The 24536-nt window shown below is 41.2% G+C and overlaps 3 protein-coding genes across 6 annotated transcripts in view; 1 reads left to right on the plus strand and 2 right to left on the minus strand.

Moving 5' to 3' along the window:
- The window catches only part of LOC306783301 (centromere-associated protein E-like), a 2367-nt gene extending 334 nt beyond the window's left edge, over positions 1-2033 (minus strand). Inside the window, exons 1-5 of the mRNA XM_079276889.1 lie at positions 1968-2033; positions 1766-1866; positions 1565-1662; positions 686-821; positions 263-588 (exon numbers count right to left, since the gene is read on the minus strand). Of these exons, the coding sequence (XP_079133015.1) occupies positions 263-588; positions 686-821; positions 1565-1662; positions 1766-1839 (634 nt within the window). The 5' untranslated portion in view covers positions 1840-1866; positions 1968-2033. The remainder of the gene's footprint in view (positions 1-262; positions 589-685; positions 822-1564; positions 1663-1765; positions 1867-1967) is intronic.
- A 726-nt stretch (positions 2034-2759) lies between these two features.
- Positions 2760-4437, plus strand: pdcd2l (programmed cell death 2-like). 2 transcript variants are annotated; one of them, XM_079276870.1, is made up of 2 exons: positions 2760-3269; positions 3695-4437. In XM_079276870.1, the coding sequence occupies exons 1-2, from the start codon at positions 2780-2782 to the stop codon at positions 4315-4317; spliced, it is 1113 nt and encodes a 370-aa protein (XP_079132996.1). In that variant the 5' UTR covers positions 2760-2779; the 3' UTR covers positions 4318-4437. The 2 variants fall into 2 exon arrangements, with proteins under 2 accessions (XP_079132996.1, XP_079132997.1); XM_079276871.1 differs by having other exon boundaries at positions 3698-4437.
- An 845-nt stretch (positions 4438-5282) lies between these two features.
- Positions 5283-24444, minus strand: LOC306783190 (nuclear factor of activated T-cells, cytoplasmic 3-like). Of its 3 annotated transcripts, XM_079276744.1 has the most exons (11): positions 24070-24444; positions 19713-20334; positions 19188-19589; positions 17908-18070; positions 14713-14912; positions 14452-14624; positions 14076-14216; positions 13928-13983; positions 10229-10462; positions 9682-10120; positions 5283-5849 (listed from the first exon to the last, which is right to left on the minus strand). In XM_079276744.1, exons 1-11 carry the CDS (start codon positions 24149-24151, stop codon positions 5599-5601), a joined length of 2763 nt encoding a protein of 920 aa, XP_079132870.1. In that variant the 5' UTR covers positions 24152-24444; the 3' UTR covers positions 5283-5598. The 3 variants fall into 3 exon arrangements, with proteins under 3 accessions (XP_079132870.1, XP_079132869.1, XP_079132868.1); XM_079276743.1 differs by having other exon boundaries at positions 9682-10462; positions 24076-24444; XM_079276742.1 differs by having other exon boundaries at positions 9682-10462.
- Positions 24445-24536: the final 92 nt, after the last annotated feature.

Below are 24536 nucleotides of genomic sequence, written 5' to 3' on the forward strand. Positions count from 1 at the left end.
CAGTCACCATCAGTCTCTTTCATTAGCTTATAACGGACGTAAACCACATCAACAAGAGGAGACTAGATGTTTGAAACAAGTCCCAACACCTCATGCGACCGTTGGTAAAACCCTCAGTGGTGACTATTACAGAGGTTACGTCTCTGCGTCGGGTCTATCAGGAACATCGAAAACCTCTGGTGAAAACAAACAGCTCAGGTGTTGATGAAGTTAAGACTACGAGACAAACAAGACAGAGAGGTGAACTTTAGATGGGGCTGACCTGGGATTGTTCGGAGTTCGGCGTTATTAAAGAACTGCTTAGGGCAGGTTCTGGACAGCACCTCGGAGCTTCCTCCCGCCCCCCAGAATCTGCTCTTGGGAGAGTCGACCAGAGAGACCTTTGGAGAGTCCAGCAGCTTCCGGGGAGTAACCAGAAACTTCTTGGGTGAGCTGAAGAAGGTGGAGGTGTCAGAGGTCATGGGGAGGCCCCTCTTGGTGGGGGTGCATGGCGCTGAGGGCTTGTCCACCTCGGCCTCGCTCTTCCCCTTCAGCCTGATGGCTCTTCTCTTCCACTTGCTGATCTCTTCCTGCTGACTGGACACCAAGCTGATGTGACAGGGGGACAGACATCAGAAGAGGACTAAAAGAAGCTGCGAATCACATCAACCGCCCAAGCGGTTCCACCCTCACAGGTTCATCTCACCTTTCCAGCGCGGTTATTTTCAGTTGAAGCTGGTTCACTTCCTCCTCCAGTTTGTTCTTCTCCAGCAGAATGCTGGTCTTGATCACTACGCCTCTGGGGTTGGTCAGTCTGGCATGAAGGTCCTCACCCTGCAGGACTGAATACAACACGACGACATCATCACGACTACGCTTTTGTTTTGAAAGGCTTGTGTTGCGTTTCAAGCAGTCTTAGTTTGAAAACGGTTGCGTTTAAGTCCTGCAGACGCCCACATTCGCTCCTTGATCGGGTATCAGACGCCCCATCACATTATCGTTTTTCCGGAAGGAAACGAACATCAGCCTCGACTACCAGCGGTTCATTTCAAAATAGATAATGAATTACAGGCTGGCCGACCTTGTTTCTCTCTGCTAGCAGCTGTTGTGCATTTAAATTCTGCGTTCTATGACGTTACAACTGCCTACATGTGCAGCAGCCCAAGATGTTATTCGAGTGCTTTGCAGCCGGCATGCAGAGTGTGCGTGAATGGTCATGTGACAGGTGTCTTCAGGCCTGGTAGTATGGAAGGTCCCTTGCTGGAATCGAACCAGGGATGTGACGTAGAGTACGCCGTGACCACTCGGGTCCAGGAAAGAGCTGATAAACCCCCTCGGTGGTTAGCTAGTGGCAGGCTAGCAGCTACAAATACAGAATCCATCCCCTCCTATAAAGCCAATCAAAACATTATAAAAGCACATGTTCGTTCACCCTCTTCCCTTCAATCATCATAGAATGACAAACGGAAGGGATTCATTTTGTTCTCGTAATAAATGAATATTGGTGAGGTTACTATCAGACAACTACTCCGCTGCAGGCAGAATAACTACATTACAATAGGACACACACACACTGCTGACTCACTTGATTCCTCTCCTTCCTGCTGTGATCTCCTCAAAGTCTCCTTCAGCTTCCTCATGGACTCTTCCTTTACCTTCAGCACTGTGCTCATCATCTGGATCCTGAGAACAGAAACCTCTGGTGAGATGGACCAGATCAAACATTTCACCGTTTTGAAGAAGCGCTGAAGTCAATACATCGGACAAGAAACCAAAGGGATCTTACTCTTGTATGTGGTTATCAGACGCTGAACTCAACTCCACCTCCATTTGGAACAGTTTAGTCTGGAGTTTTTCCATCTCAACGGCGCTGGGTGATGTATTTTTCTAAAGCAGAAAAATACAAATATAAATACAAATACAGCAGCTGTAAAAGTACGAGACCACGCCTCAGAATGGGAGAGAGAAGATGAAATGTTGACGTGAACCTAAGACTGGCGCAGTTTGCTCTTGAGGGTTTGGATGGTCCCTTCCTTCTCATCGACTTGTGCGCGGCTGTCCTGCAGCTCCGTCTGCAGCAGCTGGGTGGCCTGTTTGTGGTTGGACAATCTGCTGCCGGCATTGACCTGAGCCTCCTCCAGCTGCTCAATGTGTAATATAATATAATATAATATATAATATATATATAATATATATATAATATATATATAATATATATATAATATAATATAATGTGAAAATATATATATATAACGTTAAGTATGTGTATATATCTATATATATAGATATATATATCTAGATATATCTATATATATAGATATATATATATATATATATATCTATATATATATATATATATATATATATATATATATATCTATATCTATATATCTATATAGATATATATATATATATGTATATATATATATATATATATATATATATATATATATATATATAGATATATACACATACTTAACGTTATATATATATATTTTTTTTTTTACATCTTAAACTGTCACCCAGCTGACGGTAATATTTTGGTAACGGACCACATACGCATACTTCCGGTCGGAACTTTTCTCAGTCTAGCTCACAAATTAAACGAATTAAATGAGTAAGTGTTACATGTTCACCGCCCTGTTGCATTTATAATGTTTTTTATGCGTAACCAAATTAACAGAAGCGTAAGTATATATATCTTAAACTGTCACCCAGCTGACGGTAATATTTTGGTAACGGACCACAGACGCACACTTTGACTTCCGGTCGGAGTTTGTATTTCCAACATGTGAGAGAGATGGCGTCACGCGCAGAGGAGTTAACTCTGGTCGGTCTGTGTGACGTGGAGATCGACTCTAAACGTCACACGTGCTCGTTTCTGACCAACAAAGTCGGCGGTCTTCCGGACTGGTCACCGGTCACCTCCCGCCGGTCTCCCCGCTGCGGTCGCTGCGGAGCCCCGCTAGCTCACGTGGTGCAGGTGTACTGCCCTCTGGAGGCCTCGCGCTACCATCGAAACCTCCACGTGTTCGCGTGCACGGGAGCCGAGTGCAGCGGCAGGTCGGACTGTTGGAAGGTGCTCCGGTCTCAGTGTCTGGAGGAGGAGGCGGCGGTAGGGCGGACATCCAGCAGACCTGACCCGGCTCAAGAGGCTCCTCCGTCGGCCACTGACTGGTGTGACACCGCTGATGACTGGGGGGTGATGGAGGAGGAGGAGGAGGGATGGGGAGGAGGTGTGAAGAAGGACAGACAGATTCCTGAGGAGGCAGCAGCTCCTGAGACAGAGGGTGAGCAACATAAATACTTTATATTTATATATATATATATATATATATAAAAAACTTTCGTGGGAAATATATTTGCAAGTACTTTTACTTCAATACAGTTTTGAGGTACTTTTCTAGAGCATTTCATCTATTCCTATGGAATTAATATTGTTTCAAATTAACATTTATTGAAGTGATATTTATTTCTATTTTTTTTGGTTGTTTACAATAAACTCCTGACTTGTTAGAGATGTTGTTCATTGGTGCTTATATACACACATTATTCCCTTTGTATATGTTTACACACTCGTCTTTATAGTAGAAGTAAAATGACAGAATGAGTCGTGTGTCTGAGCTCAGCGTGTCCTTTAATAACACGGATGAGCATCTTACCCGTCAGGTGAACTTCTTTTTGGTCATTTTGACTCGTTTATTTTTCCCCTCAGCAGCCGGTGAGGTCGACGCCAGCAGCCAGCTTCAGGACCTCCGTCTGGTGGACTCCCAGGAGGAGGAGGAGGAGGAGGTGCCCGTCCTCCGGGCGTTCTTCATCAGCGTGGTGGACGAGTCGGATCTGTGCGGAGAGGAAGACGACGACGACCTGCGGCACGCCCAGTGGCTGCTGAGGGAGTACGAGAGGAGGGAGGGCGTGGCGGTGGGAGAGCTGGAGGACGGAGGAGGAGGAGGAGGAGGAGGAGGAGGAGAGAAGTACGAGAAGACCAGGGCCAGACATGGAGATGCTGTCTTCTCCAGGTTCATGAAGAAGATCTCGCTCTGTCCTCAGCAGATCCTGCGCTACTGTCGCGGCGGGCGGCCGCTCTTCGTCTCCGAGCCGCCGGCCGGCGTGGCGGCGCCGGCGTGCGGCTCCTGTGGAGGAACCAGGAGCTTCGAGCTGCAGCTGATGCCGGCTCTGGTCAGTCTGCTGCAGAGGACGGACGGTGGTGGTGAGGCCGAGCTGGAGTTTGGGACGGTGCTGGTTTACACCTGTAGGAACAGCTGCTGGACATCAGGGTCAGCTGTGGAGGAGTTCTGCTCGGTTCAGACGGACCCAGACCAGCAGCTCTTTAGGTGAAGATGGTACTTTCACTTCTGCTTCCTTTGAGGGGCCAAAGAGTCTCCACAGCGGCTGGAAGTCTGCGTGTGTTTGAAGAGCTCAGCAGTGATGTCACGTGCACTCCAGTGCACGTGACATCACTGCTGGTTCTGGCGGTTCAAGGAGCCTTAACGAGCCGATCAATGCTGAAGCTGCTGCTGGAATCATGACACACGTGGAGATTTCACCAATATTCAGAGAAATAATAATCTTCAACAACATGAACAGACCATTTGTTAAACAGCCGTTCTCGTGGATTGTGTTTATGACAGAATAGAAACGGATTCTTTGTTGTATTTATTGTGTTGAATGTATTTCTCCGTGTGGCTCAGAGCTGATTTACTCTTTAATCACATTCCTGCAGCTCGTTAACACGACCTGCTCTTAAAGGGACAGTACTGATGTTTAGAAGTACTTCTACATACTCAGAGTATTACTACAGTAGATGTACTGCTGTGGACGTATTCTAGACTCCTAAAAGAATCAATATCACTTTAAGTGAAATTACATCTTTATACGACAGAACTTTACTTCCTGTCATGAACCAATCACTGCACATCATGATGTTATAATGTAGCTTCAGCCAGTACTCATGTTCACTGAGCAGAGCCTGAAGGCATCATGTACCTGAAGTGAACCTCTGTTGGTTAGCCGTTAGCGGTGCTGCTAACGTTACTAGCTCTCCTCTGATTGGTTGTTTACAATGAAACATGACCAGAGATCAGGAACACGTTGATGAAGCTCACACTGATAAAAACACTCGTTTACGTTCTTTTTACTTCAACCTTTACGATACATTTCTATAACTCGTGTCTGAAGCTTCATAAACATCGAGTTGAACAGAATGTGAAATGTAAACCGTGCAGAGAAGTGGATGCTGGTCTGAAGAGCTTCTTACTGGATCACATCCAGAGTATCAAAAATAGATTCCGTAACGAACCGGCCAATAAATAAAGATCTTTATTTCAGCCTCTGACGCCGTCGCTCATTGTTCTCATTACGTAAAGTTGACTTTCAGCCCTTTGGTTGTTTCTTACAATTCAGTCACGTAAAGCTGGAAGACGACGTCTTTGGTTTGTCAGCGAGGGTTCGAGTCCCGCTAAAGATTCCTGAGGAAACGGCCGTGTGACGCCCTGATGAGTTCGGGCCCGCGGACTCGTCGGAGGCTTCTGATTGGTTGTTCAGGCACTTGAGGATCAGTTCGGTGGCCGTTTGTTGTTTTTGTCTCCAAGAAGAAGCGAATAAAGCGTCGCGGTCGTCTCACTGAGCTCCTCCTCCGCAGAACGGCGAGGCGGCGTCAGCGGACGACTCGTGCTCCCAGTCGTCCTGGTGGTACTGGTCCAGCTCGTGGTACTGGTCCAGCTCGTGGTACTGGTCCAGCTCGTGGCACTGGTCCAGCTCGTGGTACTGGTCCAGCTCGTGGCACTGGTCCAGCTCGTGGTACTGGTCCAGCTGGTCGGGCTGGACGCTGCTGCTCAGGCTGCAGATGTCTCTGTCGATTATCTCGTTTACTGAAATGACAACAGAAGCACGAGACACGATTATTCATGAAGCAACAGTTCGGTTACAATCTTTACTCAAATTCCACAGATTATTCAAAGTCCTCCTCAGAACCCTGAAGAAGAAGCTGAAAGCTCCAGAAGAGAGCGGAAGTGGACCAGAGTTCAGACGTTTCTGGTCAAACTACTGTCTTCCAATGAACTCTCGGGTTGCAATATTTTCACCAGATGGCGACAAAGAACCAGTTTGTTCTCGGCATCATTTTTTCAGACAGAATATTTCCATCCAGCTGACGTTGCTTTTCTTTTTACAAGCAAATCTTCCTTTATTTGGTGTTTTTCTCGCCCGCCTGCTCTGGTTCTTTGGTAACTTGATCCAGAACGGTTGTGATTGGTCGTTCGATGTCATTCAGAACTATAATTATTAATTAGGTAAAATGAGAAACATCACATTTTCCTTTTGTATGAAGCATCAAATAAACTTAATCTGCTTTATTCAACATCATAATGTGGAGAGTCGGGTGTTTCCAAAGGTTTCTAGATGTTTGAAATCCTGAAACCTAAATTGTGAATCTTAAAAAAACAAGAATTAAAAACATCAAAGTCATGTGACAGACTTTCGGCCCAATGCATGCTGGGATTGAACCCAGTAAACTCCCCAAAACACATTCTGCAGCTGATATCGCTTTATTTCCACGACTAAGTTTTCCTCTGACATCACTAACAAGTGCAAAGGCTCATGGGTGTTGTAGTATTTAGAGCCATCTGTCAAAACATGTAAACAAGTAGAAACGATGGTGAAAACATAAACGATGTGAGATCCTTAAACTGTCCGGGAGATTTATGTGGGAATTTAAATGAGATTTAATTAAATTTAATGTAATTAAAATTAGATTTTAACAGAATTAACGGTTAAAATACAGGTCAAACTAAACAATAATAAACATCATTTTACAGACTAAATGAGAAGACACAATTAATAAATATTGCTTCTTAATCTTTCACTGACGCATCGTCACATGTGATGCAGAGGGGGAGGGGCTTAACCACAGGAAACATGACATGTTTTAGATCATGAAGCAGAAATGATATTAAACTACATCGTGACATCACATGCAGGCAAACGGCCACAGGAGGGTCTGTAGCTTCAAACACCGTCTCCTGAAACCTTCAACACTTTATTTAATGAATCTCGAGGACTGAAAGAGACGGAACTTTGAGTCTGAGACATGCTGAGCTCTCAGTGGAGGAGAGAAGTGATGAGTTCATTGTTGTTGTTGTTGTTATTGGCGGCAGTAATGAAGCTGCTCTGCTGAGTGTAAACATAGCTCTGCTGTGAAACCTGAAGCGCGACAATCAAATAGTGGACTAAATTAAAACCGTAAATGTCGGTAAACATTCCCGAGGTGAGGAGGATCCGAAGGTTGTGTTTTGGCCGTCATCTTGTTGTTTTGTTGCAACCAGTGAACAGGAAGTGACCACATCAGGACTGAGGAGGAGTGACGTAGAGACACCGTGTACGTCTCTGGTAGAGACCTGTCAATCACCGTGTAGCCCCGCCCTAAAGCATCCCCTGCTTTATGGTCTGTGTGACTCTAAATGGAGCATAATGTACTAAATGAACATCATGCTGTATTGAAGAAGACTTGAAACTAGAGATTGAGACATAAACTCATGTTTACAATGTTTACTGAGGTAATAAATCAAGAGAGAAGTAGAGTCATTTTCTATAGACTTCTATACAACCAGAGGAGTCGCCCCCTGGTGGACACTAGAGAGAATGCAGCTTTAAGATATGAGGAGGAGGAGGGGGGGGGGGGGTCAGAGGCCTGACAACAGCTGCTTCACCACAACAAATTTAACCGCCATCTGCATCTTTCAGAGCAGCAACAAGCGGACTATTATTAACCCAGACCAGGGACACACACACACACACACACGAAGCCTTTGACTACGATTCTATGAGATTCAGATCTGAACCTCAGGACCAGATCTCACAATTCCTTCTCTGGTGAAAGTTAACTACTACTACTAATATAAACTACTTCTATTAACTACTACTACTACTAATATAAACTATGACTATTAACTACTACTACTAATATAAACTACTTCTATTAACTACTACTGCTACTAATATAAACTATGACTATTAACTACTACTGCTACTAATATAAACTATGACTATTAACTACTACTACTAATATAAACTACTTCTATTAACTACTACTGCTACTAATATAAACTATGACTATTAACTACTACTACTAATATAAACTACTTATATTAACTACTACTGCTACTAATATAAACTATGACTATTAACTACTACTACTAATATAAACTACTTCTATTAACTACTACTGCTACTAATATAAACTACTTCTATTAACTACTACTACTACTACTAATATAAACTATGACTATTAACTACTACTACTAATATAAACTACTTCTATTAACTACTACTGCTACTAATATAAACTACTTCTATTAACTACTACTACTACTACTAATATAAACTATGACTATTAACTACTACTACTAATATAAACTACTACTATTAACTACTACTGCTACTACTACTACTAATATAAACTATGACTATTAACTACTACCACTAATATAAACTATGACTATTAACTACTACTACTAATATAAACTACTACTATTAACTACTACTACTACTACTACTACTAATATAAACTACTGCTATTAACTACTACTACTACTACCAATATAAACTACTACTATTAACTACTACTAATATAAACTACTGCTATTAATATAAACTACTGCTGTTAACTACTACTACTACTACCAATATAAACTACTACTATTAACTACTACTACTACCAATATAAACTACTACTATTAACTACTACTACTACTACCACTAATATAAACTACTACTACTACTACCACTAATATAAACTACTGCTATTAACTACTACTACTACTACCACTAATATAAACTACTACTATTAACTACTACTAATATAAACTACTGCTATTAATATAAACTACTGCTGTTAACTACTACTACTACTACCAATATAAACTACTACTATTAACTACTACTACTACCAATATAAACTACTACTATTAACTACTACTACTACTACCACTAATATAAACTACTACTACTACCAATATAAACTACTACTATTAACTACTACTACTACTAATATAAACTACTGCTATTCATATAAACTACTGCTGTTAACTACTACTACTAATATAAACTACTACTACTACCACTAATATAAACTACTGCTATTAACTACTACTACTACTACCAATATAAACTACTACTATTAACTACTACTACCACTAATATAAACTACTACTACTACTACCACTAATATAAACTACTGCTATTAACTACTACTACTACTACCAATATAAACTACTACTATTAACTACTACTACTACTAATATAAACTACTGCTATTCATATAAACTACTGCTGTTAACTACTACTACTAATATAAACTACTACTACTATTAACTCCTACTACTAATATAAACTACTACTATTAACTACTACTACGAATATAAACTACTACCACGACTGTTAACTACGACTATACTTCCCCTTTAGAGTCACAGCTGCTGTGTTTCACGTTTCATCACCTTTTCACAAACAGGTAAATACCGTAAAACAGCACAAACGGTAACTTGAGTTCTTTGTGATGTGAGATATTGTTTCGATGACTTTGAGATCTGAATGTTTTCTTTCAGGAATCTTTAAATCTTGTGTCGCTGCAGTGAATCCTGGAGGACTACAGACCCGAAACCTTTAAACTCTACAGAGGAAACGTTACTGAACCAGATCTCCTACCGTCATCCAGTGTGATCTCCTGGAGGCCCAGGGAGCCCGGGTTCCGACCGTCATCCGGCTCCTGCTTCACGCTCAGAGCCCGAGGGTCCTTCTGGGGGACAGCGGGGGTCACGAAGGGTCTTCTGGAGCTCAGAGATGGAGGGTTTCCCCTCTGAAGGGCCACAGAGGACGCCCGCTGTGGTAGCGGGGAGATCCGAGGAGGGATCGAGGAGGTCTGAGGAGGGGCGTTGAAGGTCTGAAGAGGCATGATGCAGGTCTGGAGAGGAAGCAAGCTCTGGAGGGGGACGGAGCAGGTCTGGGGAGGCAGCTTGGAGGTCTGAGGAGGAATCGAGGAGATCTGAGGTGGGATGGTGAAGATCTGAAGAGGAATCAAGCTCTGGAGGGGCACTGAGGAGGTCTGGAGGGGCAAGGAGGAGGCGTGAGGAAACACTGAGGAGGTCTGAAAGGGGACAGAGGAGGGAGGAGGAGAAGGAGGATGATGAAGACGAGGCACGCTCTGTGAAGGAGGACCACAGTGCACCGGGATGTCACGGGAGTCATAGTAAACCAGGTCTGGGAGCCGGGAGAAGCCAGATGGATTGTGGGAGATGTGGTCCGTCTCCCAGCGCTCCTGCTTGACTCCCACAGCGGCGGCGTGGGGGGGGCGACGCCGGACTCCGGGCAGGAAGGTCAAGCTCTGCGTCAGACTTCTTCTTCTCTTCCCGTTGGAGACGTAGAACTGGACCTGGACCGGATCGCTGGTCTTCTTGTTGTAAGGAGGAACCTCCACCACGATGCTGGACTGAAACACAGACGGGAAGAAAAGCGCTGTGAAACAAATCGACGAGATGAAATACTGCAGGAAACCTCCGTGGTGCTTCTCTTTGGGTTTACACATCTCATAAGGAAAGAAGAGGAACTACGTCACTCGACTTTTTAAAGTCAGACGCCACCGTTAAGCACTGAGGCAACGTGAGCCGCCGAATGCCAAATATATTAATGATCATATGTTCATATCTGTTTATGTTCATGAAAGAAGAAACACAAAGTATGTATGTATCTTCCAGGACCTTCGTCTCGCTCAGAGGCAGAGTCAACCTCCGGTTCTTTAAAGAGAAGTCAAAGCTTCATGTGTTAAAGCTGCATTCTCTCTAGTGTCCACCAGGGGGCGACTCCTCTGGTTGTATAGAAGTCTATAGAAAATGACTCTACTTCTCTCTTGATTTATTACCTCAGTAAACATTGTAAACATGAGTTTATGTCTCAATCTCTAGTTTCAAGTCTTCTTCAATACAGCATGATGTTCATTTAGTACATTATGGTCCATTTAGAGTCACACAGACCATAAAGCAGGGGATGCTTTAGGGCGGGGCTACTGTGATTGACAGGTCTCTACCAGAGACGTATACGGCGTCTCTACGTCACTCCTGCTCAGTCCTGATATGGTCACTTCCTGTTCACTGGTTGCAAAAAGGCAAGATGGCGACGTCCAAAACACTGAACTGGAGGCTTCAAAACATCCACAAACTAACGGATGAAGTCACGACGACTTTGTCAACTCTGTCAACCAGCAACGTTTACTGGTGAAACGATTTCCTTTTCATGGCTGAAGACGTTACGTCACCATCTGTGCAAACACTTGCAGGTTTTTTGGGCCTGAATGAGTCTTTAATAACTTCTATCTACTGTATATATTTATATGTATTTATATTAACTGTATATATTTATATTAACTGTATATATTATATTTATTTATGTCTACTGCATATATTATATGTATTTATATCTACTGTATATATTTATATCTACTGTATATATTATATGTATTTATATCTACTGTATGTATTTATATCTTCTGTACATATATGTATTTATATCTACTGTATATATTATATGTATTTATATCTACTGTATATATTTATATCTTATATGTATTTATATATTCTGTATATATTATATCTTCTGTATATAGTATATGTATTTATATCTACTGTATGTATTATATGTATTTATATCTACTGTATGTATTATATGTATTTATATCTACTGTATATATTTATATCTTATATGTATTTATATATTCTGTATATATGTATATCTTCTGTATATATTATATGTATTTATATCTACTGTATATATTTATATATTCTGTATATATTATATGTATTTATATCTACTGTATATATTATATGTATTTATATCTACTGTATATATTTATATCTTCTGTATATATTAAATGTATTTATATCTTCTGTATATATTAAATGTATTTATATCTTCTGTATATATTAAATGTATTTATATCTTCTGTATATATTATATGTATTTATATCTTCTGTATATATTATATGTATTTATGTCTTCTGTATATATCATATGTATTTATATCTTCTGTATATATTATATGTATTTATGTCTTCTGTATATATCATATGTATTTATATCTTCTGTATATATTATATGTATTTATATCTTCTGTATATATTATATGTATTTATGTCTTCTGTATATATTTATATCTTCTGTATTATTTATATTTATTTATATATTCTGTATATATTAATATCTTCTGTATATGTTATATGTATTTATATCTTCTGTATATGTTATATGTATTTATATCTACTGTATGTATTTATATCTTCTGTATATATTATATGTATTTATATCTTCTGTATATATTATATGTATTTATGTCTTCTGTATATATTTATATTTATTTATATCTTCTGTATATATTTATATGTATTTATATCTACTGTATATATTATATGTATTCATATCTTCTGTATATATTTATATGTATTTATATCTTCTGTATATATTTATATGTATTTAAATCTACTGTATATATTTATATCTTCTGTATATATTTATATGTATTTATATCTACTGTATATATTATATGTATTCATATCTTCTGTATATATTTATATGTATTTATATCTTCTGTATATATTTATATGTATTTATATCTTCTGTATATATTTATATGTATTTATATCTACTGTATATATTATATGTATTTATATCTTCTGTATATATTTATATGTATTTATATCTACTGTATATATTATATGTATTTATATCTTCTGTATATATTTATATGTATTTATATCTACTGTATATATTATATGTATTCATATCTTCTGTATATATTTATATGTATTTATATCTACTGTATATATTATATGTATTTATATCTTCTGTATATATTTATATGTATTTATATCTTCTGTATATATTTATATGTATTTATATCTTCTGTATATATTTATATGTATTTAAATCTACTGTATATATTTATATCTTCTGTATGTATTTATATCTACTGTATATATTATATGTATTTATATCTTCTGTATATATTTATATGTATTTATATCTACTGTATATATTATATGTATTTATATCTTCTGTATATATTTATATGTATTTATATCTTCTGTATATATTATATGTATTTATATCTTCTGTATATATTTATATGTATTTATATCTACTGTATATATTATATGTATTTATATCTTCTGTATATATTTATATGCATTTATATCTTCTGTATATATTTATATGTATTTATATCTTCTGTATATATTTATATGCATTTATATCTTCTGTATATATTTATATGTATTTATATCTTCTGTATATATTTATATGTATTTATATCTACTGTATATATTATATGTATTTATATCTACTGTATATATTATATGTATTTATATCTTCTGTATATATTTATATGCATTTATATCTTCTGTATATATTTATATGTATTTATATCTTCTGTATATATTTATATGCATTTATATCTTCTGTATATATTTATATGTATTTATATCTTCTGTATATATTTATATGTATTTATATCTTCTGTATATATTTATATGTATTTATATCTTCTGTATATATTTATATGTATTTATATCTTCTGTATATATTTATATGTATTTATATCTTCTGTATATATTTATATGTATTTATATCTTCTGTATATATTTATATGTATTTATATCTACTGTATATATTTATATGTATTTATATCTACTGTATATATTATATGTATTTATACGTGAAGCTGCAGAGTGAAGCTGCAGAGTGAAGCTGCACAGTGAAGCTGCACAGTGAAGCTGCACAGTGAAGCTGCACAGTGAAGCCGCAGAGTGAAGCCGCAGAGTGAAGCCGCACAGTGAAGCTGCAGTGATGTAGATATGAAGATAACAGACTCGCCCTTTACTCTGATCTGCTGAATGTTTCTACTTACTCCGCTGCTTTTTTCTGGCACAACTCTGGCGTCCATTTCCCACAACGATCTTCCATCTGAGGGGACAAAACGCGTTCAAAACAACGTCTGACAAAACGTAACGTAGACGCGTTGCACAGTGCAGTAAGTGAAGGCGGAGCCATCTCACCGGCTCCTTTCTCCAGGAACACCACCCTGGACTGTGTGGAGATGTTGGAGCCGCTGATGAGCAGCTCCTCTCCTCCGTCCACACAGCAGCTGGATGGACTGAAGCTCTCCACCAGAGGAAGATCCTGACCGGAGCGCTGGGCTGCAAACACCACGCGGTACTTCAGCACATGTACTCCAGCACCAGCACATGTGCTTTGAGAGGGAAAGGAAGTATTGACTGAGCCCTCTCTGATTATGATCTTGTAGTTTTGCACAAGCATGAATTTGCCTCCTCTGCCTGTTTCATAATGAATGAATGACCTTTGTGCCGTCGACCTCACTGGACTCTAAATCTCATGTAAATGTGACGCCTTCACATGAAAAGGCCGACTCACAGCACTCCACCGGATTGGACGTCGTCTGCAGCCACAGCATGCGGCCGTCCTGCTGCGGGAGGGCGACCCTGAACACAACACGGACCCTCGTGTTCTTCCTCCCGATGTCCATCTCTCCTTTCTTCAGCTCGATGTCGGCGTTACGCAGCTTCAAGATGCCGGCGCAGTCGATGCTGAGGAGCAGAAGATACACAGAAAGACCGCTGGTGGTAACAAGATGCACCAGAAGAAGAAAACACGGACTGTGAACCCCTCTGTTACCTGGCGGCCATGTTGTTATCTGGAAGCAGAGGGACCTCCAGGATCTTGGTGCCGCCCATGATCTTCTCGTGGCAGGTGGTGGTGACCGTCTTCCCCGTCACGCGGTGGACCTGGTAGAAGGGATGAGGCCGGAGGTAGCGGTCGTCCGCCGTGCCGATGAACAGCACCATGCTGAGCGGCTGCTCGCCGGACCCGCTCAACTGGAAGAGATGCAAAGATGCAAAGATGCAAAGAGCAAAATAGTCAAAGACACAAAGAGACAAATACCCAAAGATCCAAAGAGACAAGGATTCACGTCTGATGAAGAGCTGCACAACATCTCACCAGACATGTGAAGCATCTTCACCACCAGAAACACGACTACTAATACAGTTAAATGTCAAATATTAATATTAATAAAATCTGTCCAATTTGGACTAAACTCGGAGTGAAGTTGGCAGCATGTCCTCGTGTTTTCATAAGTATATAATATATATACTGTATATATACATATACATATATACATTATATACTGTAGTATATACAGTATACATATAACAGATATAACATGGCTAGCTTAGCGTTATGCTAATAGTGAGGAAAGACATGTTTACTGAAATATACATTTCTTTGTATTTGCTTTATAAAAAAAGCCCAATAAATATTACTAAACAATGACAATAAAAAGAGTAAATAATGAGAAACAAACAAATAAAAAATAATCATAAATAATGACAGATAATAAATAGAAAATAATAACAGATAATAAATAGAAAATAATAACAGATAATAAATAGAAAATAATAACAGATAATAAATAGAAAATAATAACAGATAATGAATAGAAAATAATAACAGATAATAAGATGGTAAATACTAATAAAATAAATATAAATTAACCAAATAAACGTAAATTACTACACAAGAAAAGCCTCTTAATGAATGTGAACACATGTAAAACATGGATTCCATCCCTCTGGTCACATGACAGCAGGGCCTCAGAATGTGACACCAGAATAGACCTGCTGGTGTCCGTTACATACGAGGCCTTGATGGAGCTTCACTTCGCTCCTCTGATCCACCAGCTCAGCTGCTCGCTGACGCGTCACCGGAGGACCCGAGAACCTTCAGATCCACTAACCGACCGAAGCTGGTGACACTCGTGTTTCAGAGCCTTGAAATGTTGCTTTGGTCTCTAAACCCAGAAAGTCTCTCGGTTACAAACCTGAGAGACGTAGAACATCCTCAAGAGAATGTCTGACTTACTTTATTAATAACTTGTGTTGTCGGTTCCTTTCAGAAAGTACCAGATTAAGTCATGGACCCAGTTGTGAGCTCATTACAGGTCAACCAAGGTATGAGTTATCTGAAGGGGTTGCTCATGTTGTGTGTAAATACTTCATATCTTGAAGCCTCCATGTCTTCATGTCGTGTGTTGCCCTTTAATGTTTGTTAAATGACCCGTCTGTGAGAGAACCGTCACGTTCACTGATTACAAGTCAGTTACAAGGAGAGCGAACGTAATCTAAACCTCACAATGTGAAGAGACCAGTCTGTGTGTGTGTGTGCGTGTGTGTGTGTGATTGTGTGTGTGATTGTGTGTGTGTGATTGTGTGTGTGTGTGTGTGAGATTGTGTGTGTGTGTGTGATTGTGTGTGTGTGTGTGATTGTGTGTGTGTGTGTGTGAGAGATTGTGTGTGTGAGATTGTGTGTGTGTGATTGTGTGTGTGTGTGAGATTGTGTGTGTGTGATTGTGTGTGTGTGCGTATGATTGTGTGTGTGTGATTGTGTGTGTGTGATTGTGTCTGTGTGTGATTGTGTCTGTGTGTGATTGTGTGTGTGTGATTGTGTGTGTGTGCATGTGTGTGAATGTGTGTGTGTGCGTATGATTGTGTGTGTGTGATTGTGTGTGTGTGATTGTGTGTGTGTGTGTGTGTGTGTGCGTATGATTGTGTGTGTGTGATTGTGTGTGTGTGATTGTGTCTGTGTGTGATTGTGTGTGTGTGATTGTGTCTGTGTGTGATTGTGTGTGTGTGATTGTGTGTGTGTGCATGTGTGTGATTGTGTGTGTGTGCGTATGATTGTGTGTGTGTGATTATGATTGTGTGTGTGCATGTGTGTGTGTGTGATTGTGTGTGTGTGTGTGTGAGATTGTGTGTGTGTGTGTGATTGTGTGTGTGTGTGTGATTGTGTGTGTGTGTGTGAGAGATTGTGTGTGTGAGATTGTGTGTGTGTGATTGTGTGTGTGTGTGAGATTGTGTGTGTGTGATTGTGTGTGTGTGCGTATGATTGTGTGTGTGTGATTGTGTGTGTGTGATTGTGTCTGTGTGTGATTGTGTGTGTGTGATTGTGTCTGTGTGTGATTGTGTGTGTGTGATTGTGTGTGTGTGCATGTGTGTGAATGTGTGTGTGTGCGTATGATTGTGTGTGTGTGATTGTGTGTGTGTGATTGTGTGTGTGTGTGTGTGTGTGTGTGTGTGCGTATGATTGTGTGTGTGTGATTGTGTGTGTGTGATTGTGTCTGTGTGTGATTGTGTGTGTGTGATTGTGTCTGTGTGTGATTGTGTGTGTGTGATTGTGTGTGTGTGCATGTGTGTGATTGTGTGTGTGTGCGTATGATTGTGTGTGTGTGATTATGATTGTGTGTGTGCATGTGTGTGTGTGTGATTGTGTGTGTGTGTGTGTGAGATTGTGTGTGTGTGTGTGATTGTGTGTGTGTGTGTGATTGTGTGTGTGTGTGTGAGAGATTGTGTGTGTGAGATTGTGTGTGTGTGATTGTGTGTGTGTGTGAGATTGTGTGTGTGTGATTGTGTGTGTGTGCGTATGATTGTGTGTGTGTGATTGTGTGTGTGTGATTGTGTCTGTGTGTGATTGTGTGTGTGTGATTGTGTCTGTGTGTGATTGTGTGTGTGTGATTGTGTGTGTGTGCATGTGTGTGAATGTGTGTGTGTGCGTATGATTGTGTGTGTGTGATTGTGTGTGTGTGATTGTGTGTGTGTGTGTGTGTGTGTGCGTATGATTGTGTGTGTGTGATTGTGTGTGTGTGATTGTGTCTGTGTGTGATTGTGTGTGTGTGATTGTGTCTGTGTGTGATTGTGTGTGTGTGATTGTGTGTGTGTGCATGTGTGTGATTGTGTGTGTGTGCGTATGATTGTGTGTGTGTGATTATGATTGTGTGTGTGCATGTGTGTGTGTGTGATTGTGTGCGTGTCTTACTTTGACGAGAGGATGTCCTCCAGTAGCTGCCTTGATGGAGCCTCTGCTGCCCTCAGTCTCATAGTGAGCCCTGTGGTACGATCTGGGCTGGACCTCCACCTCCAGCTCACACTGGTCGTACTGGTTGGGCAGAGGCCAGTCCAGAGGAGGGGGGGACAAGGTCCTGGAGGCAACAGACACATCAAGAGTAAAGTCCTGGATCCTTAAAGTACTGGATCCTTAAAGTGCTGGATCCTTAAAGTGCTGGATCCTTAAAGTACTGGTTCCTTAAAGTGCTGGATCCTTAAAGTGCTGTATCCTTAAAGTGCTGGTTCCTTAAAGTACTGGTTCCTTAAAGTGCTGGATCCTTAAAGTGCTGTATCCTTAAAGTGCTGGTTCCTTAAAGTGCTGGATCCTTAAAGTGCTGGATCCTTAAAGTACTGGTTCCTTAAAGTGCTGGATCCTTAAAGTACTGGTTCCTTAAAGTGCTGGTTCCTTAAAGTGCTGGATCCTTAAAGTGCTGGATCCTTAAAGTAATGGATCCTTAAAGTGCTGGATCCTTAAAGTACTGGATCCTTAAAGTACTGGATCCTTAAAGTGCTGGATCCTTAAAGTACTGGTTCCTTAAAGTGCTGGTTCCTTAAAGTGCTGGATCCTTAAAGTAATGGATCCTTAAAGTGCTGGATCCTTAAAGTACTGGATCCTTAAAGTGCTGGATCCTTAAAGTACTAGTTCCTTAAAGTGCTGGTTCCTTAAAGTACTGGATCCTTAAAGTACTGGATCCTTAAAGTGCTGGATCCTTAAAGTACTGGTTCCTTAAAGTGCTGGTTCCTTAAAGTACTGGATCCTTAAAGTGCTGGATCCTTAAAGTAATGGTTCCTTAAAGTACTGGATCCTTAAAGTACTGGTTCCTTAAAGTACTGGACCTCTGAGGCTTGTAACTGCAGTTCGAGGACAGGAAGTTCGAATACTTGAGTTACACGAGAAGATTTGATATCCCTCTCATGTTAGTGAGATAAATATGAAGCTGGGTTTTGTTTCCGTCGGACAGAGCCAGGCTAGCTGTTTCCCCCTGTTTCCAGTCTTTGTGCTAAGCTACAGCCAGCTGCTGCTAAGCTAAGCTGTAGCTCTATACTTAACCATTAGATATGAGCGTGGTGTCAATCTTCTCATGTCATTTAGAATGTTCTCACTCGACTTTCTTTATATTGTTTCAGCACTAAATTCATTACTTACACGATAACAAAATCAGAGAACTAGCATGTGTGAAAGTAGTAATAGCGGTTTGAAGATAAACCAACCTGAACAGAGGCGGGTTCCCCGGTTTGGGTTTGTTCCAGCTGAAGTGGGACGGCACCTGAAGGAAGAGATCCTCCAGGACGTCCTGTTCATGTCCCTCCTTGCCGGGAGAGTCCAGGAAGGGCTCCAGCCCCGGGTCTCCCTGACCGGCCAGGAGGCCCAGCTGGATCCCCGACGTCCTCCTGGTCTTGGAGGGGACGTCTAGCTCCTGGTAGCCGGACATCAGGAGGGGCCCCAGGGCGCCGGGGCTTCCCACCACACAGGTGTCGTCCGGCATGCTGCCCCGCGGAGAGGCGCCCGGGGTGGGGCTGGGGGAGTGGAGAGGCGAGGGCGAGCGGGTGTGGGGGCGGTCGGCGCTGGAGTGGCGTCTCTTACCGCAGGGGGACGTTGGTCTGGACGACGGCCTGAGGAAGAGGTTTGGTCAGGATTAGCAGGGTTTACCAGCATGAAGAAGAAGACAAGAGATCTTTGACCTCGTGAAATAAATAAAGGTACTAATCAGACGTTAGTGGACCTGGAGGACGTACCTGGAGGTGGGCCGGCGGTTCAGCCAGCTCTCCTCGGTGACGCTGTTGCGAGGGGAGTGGCAGGGCGACTGGTGGGGCGACAGCGCCGGACTGAAGGCTGAAGGATGTTGGTATTTTTGTTGCCACAACTCCACCCCGAAGGCCCCGCCCCTGCAGCCCGGGGACCCCAGGGGCGACCCGGTGGGGGAACCGAGGGCGAGGCGGGCGGTGTCGCTCAGCTCCACCTCCACGTCGTCGTAGACATGGGAGGACTCGCAGGAGGAGAGGTCGGACATCCAGCTCCTGGAGGACAGGCTGCTGCAGGGGCTCGGGCAGAGCGCCGGGTCCCGGTAACAAGAAACCAGGGGCAGGTAGAGCTGGCCTCTGGACCAGGACCCCTCGGGGTAACCCCCTTCAGCACCACCCACCGCCAAAGCTCCCTGGTTACTGACCGGCTCCACATGGTTGTTGGGTGCGATGGAGGTGATCTGGATACTCGGGCAGTCAAAGGTTCTGGGGTTCCCCAGGGTGCCGTACTGGGGCCCCTGAGACTGGTAATGGAAACTTTGCAGCTCCTGGCTGACGAGCTGCTCGGCCAGAGCCTGAGTGGAGGAGGGAGGAGTCCTCACATTGAGGTCTGGACCTGAGAGGTGGAGATGAACCAACATGTAAATCAGACGTGTGATCATTTGCATTGCAAACACGCTTGTTTTGTTTTTCTTCTTTATTGACGAGCAGCTAACACTCATCCATCATCGGAACACGAGCAGCAGGCCGACACTCTAGAACCTTCATGCAATAAAAAGGAACTAATTCACACAGAACACAGGCAGAACTCAGCAGAGAGACAAGTATTAGATATGTAGCATGAAGTATTAACATCGCTGTGAACTGAACATATTAATATAAGTTTTGGACTGTTGGTCGGACAAAACAAGACATTTGAGCTGAGTGACGTTAGAGATTGTTTACGACAGTAATATTTATTCAGATTAACCGCTGATAAAAAGCTCCTGTTAACACACGTCTCTACCTATGTGACGTAGTTCACACCTGTGGACGTCTGGTGTCACATGTTCACTCCAGACTTCTTATCTACAGCTCAGTGAATTCATTCACACAGCTGCACCCCACACACACACACACACACACACACACACACACACACACACACACACACACACACACACACACACACACACACACACACACACACACACACACACACACACACACACACACACACACACACACACACACACACACAGTAACCCTCATGGGTTACAATACATAAAAATGTAAAAAGGCGTCAAAGTGACAACGGTGATCTGCTTCAGTGGCTCCACTCGCTGCTTCTTTTGCATGAAACCCTCAAAGAGAGGGGGGGGGGGGGGGGGAGGCGATGCCCGCCGCCAGCTGGCTGCCAGAGAGCGGTTAGAAAACCAGGAAGTAAAACCTGCAGCAAGACAGGCGACACAGTCACACAACATACATCTGATGTGTCTGTCTGTCTGTCTGTCTGTCTCTCTCTCTGTCTGTCTCTCTGTCTGTCTCTCTGTCTCTCTGTCTGTCTGTCTCTCTGTCTCTCTGTCTGTCTGTCTCTCTCTCTGTCTGTTAGTCTAGAACCCTGTTTATGAGGAGAAACGAGGAATATTCACTGAACTCAACCACGGCTGCAGAGGACAATCTACAGAGAAAAAGACAAATGAGCCGCACCATTTAACAAAAAGCTCACGGTGAATTCCTCAAACGTCTTTCAGACATTCAGTTGAAAAGCAGCAAATTCTTCCCGTTAACAAACTGGAACTTTTTGGATTTTTTTGCCATATTTAGCCGCGAGAGCAGCGTTTCCTCCGTTTGGTCCAGACTGAAACATGTGGTCATAGCGCCACCATCAGGTCCAAAAACCTGCAGAACTAAACACCTTCGATCAGCCTCAGCTGTATATTCGCTAATGTTGGCATGCTAAGTTGCTAACACACTGAGCTCAGATGGTGAACGTAGTCAACTTTACACCAGCTAAACGTTAGCATGTTAGCATTTAGCTCAACACCACTGTGCTAAAGTACAGAGCTGCTAGCGTGACTGTAGATGCTAAGTGTTGTTGCTTAATAAAGTATTTTAATGATTAATCGGTTTATTAACCAAAAACATTTATTGATCAACAAATTGACAACTTTTCACAGTTTTGATTTGTTGAAGAAAACCAGCAAATGTGATGTGAATTTCTCTTTTTTCAGACATTTTATGAATCAAACAATTGGTAAATTAACTAGAAACATATAATGTGAATCATAAGAAATCAAATAATCAAAGTGAAGAACAGACTATAGCAGGGGTGTCAAACTCATTTTCACTCTGGGGCCACATCAGCATCACGGTCGCCCTCAAAGGGCCGGTTGTAAATGTAAGACGGTGTAAATGTAACTACGGTACTCCTAACATAGTTAGTTTAGTTTCCCGGGATATCTGTGACTTCCACAACACGTACTTCCAGTTGTGTGATTTCTCCTCCGCCATTGTTTCCTGTTGCTGGTGCAAAATGCATTCTGGGATATTTGGCTGTCCCAAGTACAGACAAGTCACCTCCGATGCATCCCGGGTAAAATGGGCAGAGCGAGCCACAGCCGGGCATTAGGGCCGTGCTTGGCTCGATGTGAACTTTGAATTGGAACAGTACTTTGGCTGAGACTGATGACGTTTCAGTACAGAGAAGTACGCATGTTGAGAAACTTGTTGGAAATCCTCTTTATGGGCTGTTGCATCTCCTGTCCACCTGTTGTGATAGTTTTAATGTCGGCACACAGACAACATGCCATCTCATCACTTCGACTTTCTATCTCATAATTTCGACCATGGGGATATTTTTATTTTCACATCTAACTTTAAATTTTTGTAAAAAAAAAAAAAAAAAAAATTATTATTATTTCTTTTTTGCTGGCGGATTCGCGGGCCACATAAAATGACGTGGCGGGCCGGGTCCGGCCCGCGGGCCGTATGTTTGACACCCCTGGACTATAGTGAGTAGCGCTGCAGCGATTAATCGGTTTGTTGTGAACTAGCAAATGATTTGCCCCGATTCTGATACTCGGTTAATCGTTTGAGTCATTTTAGTTTCTTAAATGTGAATATTTTCCTCCTCTGTGACAGTAAATTCATATATTTGAGTTGTGAACATAGAAAGACATTTCATGACGTCATCTTGGGCTTTTCCCCCCCATTTGATGAGCAAACAACGAATCAATTAATCAAAAATAATTGTGAGTTTAATGACCAATAAAAAACAATCATCGGTTGCAGCGCTCACAGTGAGCACTAAAACTCATATTTAGTATAATTTAACTTCCTATAATATGAAGGTTTAGTGAGTTAAATCCTAAAATATAATTGTTAACCGCGATATAAAACACGAGCTGATCAGCTGATCAATAACAATAATCAATGTAAAGAGTCTCTACAGCTTTCACTGGTTATTTTTAAAAACTAAATTTAACAGCAGACAGCTGGAGGTGTCACATCCACTAAAGTCAGACATCACAACTTCCGGTTTTCAAAGTAAAAGCCCGTGCTCTAACAACCCAACAGGGAAAGTGTTCTCTTCTACACATCTGATATAAACATGTAACATTATTACATATTATATAATAATTCAGGTCCAGGTGATGAGATGGCTGACTGTTTTTATAATATCTAACATGTAACAGTCTAATAATGCATAATATGAAAACATTGTTGTTACTAGGCTCTAAGACATGAATATAAACATAAATGTACAAACTACATTTATCAAGCTTGATGCTCTTTATTAGGAGTTTCAATCATAATTGCTCATATTTTATATTGCATTATTGTTTTATATTTTACTGAATCCTTAAATGATTACCTCTGAATTATATAGAGCTGCTCGATCACACTACTGTGCATGCACTCACATAAACACACATTACTGTGCATAATAAATACAGAGAAGTAGTCCTTAATATGAAAGTATGAGGCTCTCTCCAGCAACACACATTAAATAAGTTTATTTTATTTCACGTAAGAATAAAAACACGATCATTTAAATATAAAATAGTGCAAGTTAGAATACGATAATAAAATATATAAAAATATAACTTTAACGTTATATAAATCAAGTTGCACAGTAAAATAAATAGGCCATTAAAAATGTAATGTCAGCTATTAAATAAAATAAGAAATGTCATATAAAAGATGGTTTAGTGACTTATCTAATCTTAAATTATGTTTCCGGAACTGTTCGCATACTGTGCTTTATTTTTACGGCCACATAACTTCCGGTGTAACGCTCGCTAGTTCCCGCCAGCTTCATGCTTCATGTTGACAATTTAATTAACTAACGTCGCCAAAATGAACTGACCCGTACCTGTCGCCGTCCGTCTGGCGTCCTCCTCGAAGACGAGCCTGAAGTCCAGCTCCTCCGCGCAGTTTGCTGAGGACATTGAACCGGAAGACACGCAGAGCGTCCTCAGAGAGACAGCCGTTAAAACGACCTGTCTGTCTGTTAAAAGTGACCCGTCTCACTCACTTCCATCAGAACTCCGACAGCGACAATAAAACACGTCGACTAATTTATAACTAATTCCCCCCTTGACTAAAAGTTGTTAACCGGTAATCGACTCGATCAATAAATAAAGTATCGTACGCCGAAGTGTGAAAACCGGAAAAGGTCCCATTGTTGTGTAAACTTGTTGTTCTTCTTCGGTGTTTTTTTTTTTACTCTCCTCCAGGTTGATCCCTGTGATGCGTTCACGTTCTACTCGAAAAACTTGCTACGTTACCCATTCCAGCGACGTAAGGACATTATTTAAAGAGAAATATATATAT

Source organism: Melanostigma gelatinosum (genome assembly GCF_949748355.1).
Source record: "Melanostigma gelatinosum genome assembly, chromosome: 1".
NCBI lineage: Eukaryota > Metazoa > Chordata > Actinopteri > Perciformes > Zoarcidae > Melanostigma > Melanostigma gelatinosum.